At 49.9% G+C, this 8,037-nt stretch overlaps 1 protein-coding gene across 6 annotated transcripts in view; it reads left to right on the forward strand.

The window, feature by feature from the left end:
- The window catches only part of MYH14 (myosin heavy chain 14), a 90,730-nt gene that overhangs the window by 44,455 nt on the left and 38,238 nt on the right, over positions 1-8,037 (forward strand). For all 6 annotated transcript variants that reach the window (XM_027079106.1, XM_027079103.1, XM_027079105.1 and 3 more), the window contains 5 exons: positions 2,141-2,210; positions 2,348-2,508; positions 3,562-3,670; positions 6,467-6,598; positions 7,436-7,642. In XM_027079106.1, the coding sequence (XP_026934907.1) occupies positions 2,141-2,210; positions 2,348-2,508; positions 3,562-3,670; positions 6,467-6,598; positions 7,436-7,642 (679 nt within the window). The remainder of the gene's footprint in view (positions 1-2,140; positions 2,211-2,347; positions 2,509-3,561; positions 3,671-6,466; positions 6,599-7,435; positions 7,643-8,037) is intronic.

Below are 8,037 nucleotides of genomic sequence, written 5' to 3' on the forward strand. Positions count from 1 at the left end.
GCAACTAAGCCCGTGCACCACAATTACTGAGCCTGCGCTCTAGAGCCTGTGAGCCACAACTACTGAGCCCACGTGCCACACCTATTGAAGCCCATGCACCTAGAGCCCATGCTCCACAACAAAAGCCACCGCAATGAGAAGCCTGCGCACCGCAACAAAGAGTAGAAGCCCGCGCACGGCAACAAAGACCCAATGCAGCCATAAATAAATAAATAAATAAGTTTATTTTTTAAAAAAACGCAGTCGAATAGGAGAGAAGGAAAAAATATCAACATATAATAAGCCAGTAATATGGTGAATATGATAACAAAAATTATGCTTCATGCAAGCTGTATATAGCAGCACCATGCAATAGAAAGAGAATGTGAGCCCCATATACAATTTAAAATTTTCTAGTAGCCATATTTTTTTTTTTTTTTTTTTTTGCGGTACGCGGGCCTCTCACTGCTGTGGCCTCTCCTGTTGCGGAGCACAGGCTCCGGACGCGCAGGCTCAGCGGCCATGGCTCACGGGCCCAGCCGCTCCGCGGCATGTGGGATCTTCCCAGACCGGGGCACGAACCCGCGTCCCCTGCATCGGCAGGCGGACTCTCAACCACTGCGCCACCAGGGAAGCCCCTAGTAACCATATTTTTAAAAGTAAAAAGAAACAGGTGAAATTAATGATAACAAGAGTTTATTTAACCCAGTACACCCAAGATATTAGATCGTTTTAACATGTAATCAATATAAAAAATTAGTAGTGAGACATTGTGCATTCTTTTATTCCTACCGAATCTTCGAAATTTGGTGTATGTCTTACACCTGTAGCACATCTCAGTTCAGACACTAAATTTCCAGTGGTCAAAGTGAAATGTAGTCCTATCAAAACAGTGAAATTGTGGGAACTCCCTGCGGTCCAGTGGTTAGGACTCCCTGCTTTTACTGCTGAAGGCACATGTTCAGTCTCTGGTTGGGGAACTAACGTCCCCACAAGACGAGAGGCCAAAAAAAAAGAAAGAAATTGTGTTGAACAGAAAAATATTTTACACTGCTTCAGTTTTGTTTTTTTTTTTTTTTTAATATTTATTGATTTATTTGGCTGTGCTGGGTCTTAGTTGCAGCATGCAGGATCTAGTTCCCCGACCAGGGATCGAACCTGGGCCCGCTGCATTGGGAGCGCAGAGTATTAACCACTGGTCCACCAGGGAAGGGAAGTCCCCCCTGCTTCAGTTTTTAAATTTAAATTTCACTTAGTTAAAGTGAAATGCAGTTAAAAATCCAGTTGCCCAATTGCCCCAGCCATGTTTCAGGGGCTCAGTAGTTGCGTGTGGCTAGTAGCTGCTGCACTGGACAGTGCAGGTCTGCAGTTTCATACTCAAAGTGTGGTCCCCAGGCCAGCAGCATCAGTGTCACCTGACAGCTTGTTGGGTATGCACATTTTCAGGCCCCACCCCAGACTTACTGAATTAGTATCTGCATTTTAGCAAGATCCCTGGTGACTGAGAAACTCTGATACACACACACACACACATACACATACACATTTCCCAATCACCAGTCCAAAAAAATCGCATATTAATATATGACATTAATATATAATATGTATATGTGTTTGTGCATATATGTTGTACATCTAATATGCATTATTTTTAATGAAATGTCAGGATCCAGGGAGAGGGCACAGCAGGAGAAAGGCTCTGAGGACAGACACGTGTGCTTATGAAACGTACTTTTAAAATTTGGAGTTGCACTGAGAAATGTGAAAGAAACAGCTGTAAAGCACTTAGCTCAGGACCTGACACGTAATAAGTTCAAGAGCATCAGCCCCTATTTGTTGTTATTCTCACACTTCCGAGACACACCTTGCCTTTACGTCTCAATGACCTATGGTGTTGGTGTAATTAAACACTCATAATCAGCACGTGGTGTGTCCTAGGAGTGGACACACCTAGGACATATTGATGATGTTGCCATTGGTGGTGGTATTAATGCTCTCTGCCTGGTGTGTGGCCCTCGGTAATACTTAAATATTTGCTTTTCTTACTGTTCCTATTGTTATTGTTATTATTGCTATTTGTCACTCTGAACCCAGTGCCTGGCCATGGTGACAGTTTGCTGTTACTCTTCACCCCTCCCCCACCCCTCCCCACCCACTTCAGGTACGAGATCCTGACACCCAATGCCATCCCCAAGGGCTTTATGGATGGGAAGCAGGCCTGTGAGAAGATGGTGAGTGTGGGGTGGAGGCTGAGGGTGTGTGCATGAGTGTGAACGTGTGTGCACAGTCTCAGGTGGTGGAGGAGGTTGAACTGGAGCCTCCCCTTTCATCACCCTTCCTCCTCATGGCCCCTCCCCCACTCTCACAGATCCAGGCCCTGGAATTGGACCCTAACCTCTACCGCGTGGGACAAAGCAAGATCTTCTTCCGGGCAGGGGTTCTGGCCCAGCTAGAAGAAGAGCGGGACCTGAAGGTCACAGACATCATTGTGTCCTTCCAGGCAGCTGCCCGGGGATACCTGGCTCGCAAGTGCGGCTCCCCACTATCTCTTGGGGTCACGTTGGCCAAGGCTGGTTCAGGGAGGGGTTGACCAGATGGCCCCAGAGGCTGGGTCAGGGAGGCTCCAGGATGGTAGAAGATCAATTGGCTCCAGATGTCAGGGCCTCCAGGATGGTAGAAGGGCTGAGAACAAAAGGATGGAGCCACTGGACGCCCAGGCTTCTTGGTTCTAGAGTCCCTGAGGCTTCTGAGCAATGCTGGGGACTCAGAGAAGAGCTAGACTCAGCCATAGGGTGACCAGCCATCCCGGTCTGCCTGGGACTGGAGGTTTCCCAGGATGCATGACCTGTGCTAAAACGGAGACAGTCCCAGGCCCACCAGGCCCGTGTGACCACCTGAGCGGCCAGCCCCTCAAGGGGCCCAGTCTGGAGGGGGAGACATACACGGCCTCAAAGTGTCACAGTCCAGGGCGAGATGTGCTTTGATGGGGGTCATACAGGTACAGCAAGAGGCCCTTCAGACCAGGTAGATGAGGGAGGATGGGAAAGGTGTTCCAGGCAGGAGTGACAGCTTGTGCCCAGGCCCAGCGATGTGAGAGCCTGGTACATTTCAGGAATGCAGGGAGTTTTCAGGACAGTCTCCTTCTCCCTTGGAACTGGCCCAGAGGAAGGATCAGAGAATAAAGGACTCCTCCAACACCAGGCAGAGGGGCAGGGACCATATCCAGGGGCACTGAGGAGCAGGAGAGGGGTGGGTCAGCTGTGGGCATAGAAAGCCCTCTCTGGAGGCTGGGAAGCTGGGGAGGTGGCTGGGGTGAGGGTCCAGTGGGTGGAAGATGAGGCTGGGGCTGAACTGGGGCTGGGGCTGTGGGAACAGAGAGGAGGGAATAGGGCAGAGAGAGTCAAGGGCAGAGAGACTGATAGACGGAACCCAACAAGATTTACTGATAATAGAGCAGTGCTTGCACACAGTAGGCATTTAATAATGGTTGACTAATTGAAGAGAGCTTTGCTCCCTTGCTAAGGGGACAGGGCCTGGAGCGGCTGAGTCTCCATTGTCCCACCCACCCATCTCCCCACCCAGGGCCTTCCAGAAGCGCCAGCAGCAGCAGAGTGCTCTGAGGGTGATGCAGCGGAACTGTGCAGCTTACCTCAAGCTGAGACACTGGCAGTGGTGGCGGCTCTTCATCAAGGTGAGGGCACCTGGAGAGGTGGCCCAAGTGGCAAGGAGACAGGTCCTTGGGGCCAGGTCTGCTTGGGCAAGTGACTTTCTTGGTTTGGGCCTCAGTTTTGTGCATCTGTAAAATGGGACTGATCAGCCCACCTTTTGTTCATCAGGATTCTTGAGGTAACAAGCGACAAAAAATCTGACTCAAACCAACGTGGTTAAAAGATACAGGACAAAAAAAAAAAAAAAAAAAAAAAGATACAGGACAGCTTTAGGTGCAGCTGGATCTAGGGTTGAGTTGAGGTCCCTAAGACCCCCTAGGATTCAATGATTCACTGGAAGGACTCACAGAACTTAGAAAAGCTGTTATGCTCATGGTTACAGTTTATTACAGTGAAAGGATGGACATTAAAATCAGAAAAGGTAAAAGGCGCACAGGGCAGAGTCCAGGAGAGACCAGACACGAGCTTCCAATTGTCCACTCCCAGTAGAATTGTACAGATAGGACTTAATTCTTGTAGAAATGCTGTATGACAGCACATATGGAATATTGCCAACCAAGGAAGCTTACCCAAGCCTTAGTGTCTAGGGTTTTCATAGGCATGTGATTGACCCCCTTGACTGTCCACGTGGTTGACCTTAGTTACTCCAGCCCCTCCAGAGGTCAAGGTAGACAAAGGACTCTTATCAGGCAGGATAATCCAAAGGTTTAGAGATGATCTCCCAGGAACCAGCCAAGGGCCAGTCCTTTCCTTGAAATATGCAGGGTTTGAACAACCCAGACCTGCTGAGTTAACCCTTTATCGCACAAGGGCCCAAACAATGTTAGTTATCTGACATTCTGTGCCTCCCATGTGACTTTCCTCCATGATGATCCCTGCAGACTTTTCCCACATGGCGGCCACCAACTAGGCCACTGTGGTCTTTTCTTATCACAGACTTCCAGCCAGAGTCCCAGGTTTCACTCTCACTGGCCTGGCTGGAGTCATATGACCATCCCAGAACCAGTCAGTACACATCAGATGAGCCAGGCCGGCATCACATGCCTCCCCAATGCAGAGGGGCAGAGCCAAGTGTGTGAGCTTCGAGGCAGGGTGTTCTCCCAATGGGAAATTGGAGAGCAGGAAGGAGGATGGAGATTTGGAGGCAAAAACACAGCTGTTCAGTGTAATTCTGAATATGACGTCTGAACTGTCAGCCTACACGCCCTCAGCCCATGTTAACTGAGCACCTACTATGTGCCAGTAACTTTTGAGGGTACAATAATAAAATGGTAAATAAAAACAGACAATGCCCCACCAACAAGGACGTACTGTATAACACAGGGAACTATACCCAATATCTTGTAATAATCTATAATGGAAAAGAATCTAAAAAAGAAAAAATATATATATGTTAGAATATATAAGAATATATATAGTTATATATAACTGAATCACTATGCTGTGCACCTTAAACTAACACAACATTGTAAATCAACTATATACTTCAATTAAAAAAAAATACAGTGCCCTGCCCCGTGGAGCCCACAGTTTAGGGCAGGGGTTGGTAAGCTATGGCCCATGGGCCAGACACCTGTTTTTGTAAATGCCCATTGGTTTGGTTACTGTATTGTCTGTGCCTGTTTTTGAGTTACAGCAGCTGAATGGAGTAGTTAAAACAGAGACAGGATAGTCTGCAAAGCCACAAATATTTCCTAGCTGGCCCTTTAAGAAAAAGTTTGCCTATCCTAGGTCTGGGGACAGGAGGTGTGGTTTGCCAGGTGTCACTGAAAAAAAATACACAACCTACAAGTTGAGAATTATGTTTTGTTTGGGGCTTTACTGAGGACTTTAGCCCCGGATACAGCCCTCAGATAGCTCTGAGGGACTGTTCCAAAGAGGTAAGGGAGGAGCCGGGATATATAGGAGTTTTGAAACAAACAAACAAAACCAGGTAGTCAAACATCAAGATTACTGCTAATTAAAGAAAAACCAGCCACCTTGAGTTAATGAATTTAGCGCTTTTCTCTGAATGGGAAGATGCAAGAGTCTGGGCTGAATGAAATTATTCCTTTGATATGCACCTTAATCCTTTGATATGACCTAGGGCCAGTATCCTGTTTTCCTCCATCCTGAATCCCCTCAGGGTGCACCGTTGGGGGCAGCTGCAGCGGCTCACAGCTTGATGGCCTCAACATCCTCTGTTTACTGATATGTCAGGCGATGTCCGGCAACATTCTTGGTCCACACAGGCATCAGTGAATGAATCCCACAAATAAACAGAAAGTTATAGTTGTGATAAATGCTATGAATTAGCTCAGAAAGGAAGATAATAAAATAGAATCAAATACAGTAGAGAAGTTGAGAAGAATCGGAGTTGAGGAGAACCAAAGAAAAGCAATAGAACAGATGTGAGCAGAGTATATCCCGCTTAGCAAAGGGGAGGGTGGTTTGGTGAAACTTTCATTTTGGTTATTCATGTGGTGGGGGGGGCTGGCCTGTCACTCCAGCCTGGAATCACACAGTGTAAAGTGCATCTCTCACTATGGACCTTGGACCGAGAACTTTGAGGCACAGTGTCTCCTGTAGGCCAAGGGACCCTGTAGCAAAAAAGGGACACATTTAGTGCTGCTTGTAATGTACCCCGGACTGTTCTAGGCTGTTGGCAAATGTGAAGTCATTCACTCATTCCGACTGATGAGGTCACAAGGCCAGTAGTAGAGGAGCTGAAATGCGAACCCAGGAATGCGGCCCTGCTCAGAGTGTGAGTTCTTAGCTCCTGAGCCCAGCGGCCTCCCACGGTGGGAGCCAGTCACCCACCATCCCTCCTGTCCCCCTAGGTGAAGCCACTGCTGCAGGTAACGCGGCAGGATGAGGTGCTGCAGGCACGGGCGCAGGAACTACAGAAAGTGCAGGAGCTGCAGCAGCAGAGTGCCCGCGAGGTGGGCGAGCTCCAGGGCCGGGTGGCGCAGGTAAGGGGCGAGGTCCCCGGGTGAGGGCGTGGCGGTGGGAGGAGCCGATGGTGGGCGGGGCTTCCAGCTGAGCTGGGTCGGGGGCAGGGGTAGGTTGCGGGCTGGCGGAGAACCGAGGTTTACTGGGGCCGAATGGGGGCGGAAACTGGTGTGGTTGAGCAGCGAGATGCTGGGAGCCTGGCCCTGGGGATGTAGCCAGGGTATTGAGTGGGGGTGGGGCTGGTTGCTGCAGAGCCAAGATGATCAGGAGGCTGGTCCAGCATCGGGGCAGGGCAGGGGCTGGGCTATCCTACACAGGCGGTGGACTTTTAACTGTTGCCAGTATTTCTGGAATCTTAAAATAACGCTGAAGCAAACCCCTTCTTGAGCATTTTTCTGTTTGTTTTTTCAGAATTATTTCCTTTGGTTAAATTTCTAGGCGTAGGAGTATTAAATGCACTGTGAGCTGATAGAACGTCCTCCCTGGGGCTATTTGGAGGATGGACTGGAGATGGAGAGACTGGAGGCTGGGAGAGCGGGTAGAGAGTCCATTGGGAGAGGATGAGGCTCAAGCCTGTTAGGGTCATGGGGAGAGAGGAGGGGGGCAGGAGGGATGGAGCTGGGGACTGATGGGCTGTAGGGAGGTGAGGGAGAGGGAGGCCCCCAGGGGTCTGACTTGGTGACTAGAGGTCATCCTGAGATGAAGAGCAGGGTGGGGGACTGTCTTCCATCTCTCCCTCCTGCCCCCCAGGCCTCAAAGGGCAAAGTAACTCAGCGGGCAGGAGGGACCTTGTGCTCCACTGAGGGCCATCCTGGGAGCACTACCTAACGGACGCTGACCTCCCACCCCATCCGCAGCTGGAAGAGGAGCGTGTCCGCCTGGCAGAGCAACTGCGAGCAGAGGCAGAATTGTGTGCTGAGACTGAGGAGACCCGGGGGCGGCTGGCAGCCCGAAAGCAGGAGCTCGAACTGGTGGTGTCGGAGCTAGAGGCCCGTGTGGGCGAGGAGGAGGAGTGCAGCCGCCAGCTGCAAACCGAGAAGCGGAGGCTGCAGCAGCACATACAGGTCTGGCCCCCGTGCGCCTGAGGCCGCCTCCCCCACCCCTTCTGTTTACCCCACACACCTTGCTTCAGCAAACCCTGCCTCTTTTGGCCATGAATTGGAAAAAATGAAACAAAACAAAACTCAGCTCCAGGTGTCTTAAGCAAAAAGAATACTCTTTTTTTTGGCTTTCGAATTAATGGGAGACTCTAGAATGTGTAAGCTTCAGGCATGGCTGGATCCGGGTGCTCAAGCAGTAGCTTCAGTACTCTGCCTCTCTCCATCTCCTGGCTCCATTTGCCTCTGTGCTGCTGCGTTCCAAGGCAGGCTGCCCTGCCATGGTTCCCCTTCAAAATCCATTGTGTATTTTACACTTAAGGCGCGTCTCAATTCAGATGCTCAATTTTCATTGGCAGGAC

The sequence above is a fragment of the Aethalodelphis obliquidens genome, unplaced genomic scaffold (assembly GCF_003676395.1).
Source record: "Aethalodelphis obliquidens isolate GAN/ISIS:26980383/991018 unplaced genomic scaffold, ASM367639v1 scaffold43, whole genome shotgun sequence".
NCBI classification, from domain to species: domain Eukaryota; kingdom Metazoa; phylum Chordata; class Mammalia; order Artiodactyla; family Delphinidae; genus Aethalodelphis; species Aethalodelphis obliquidens.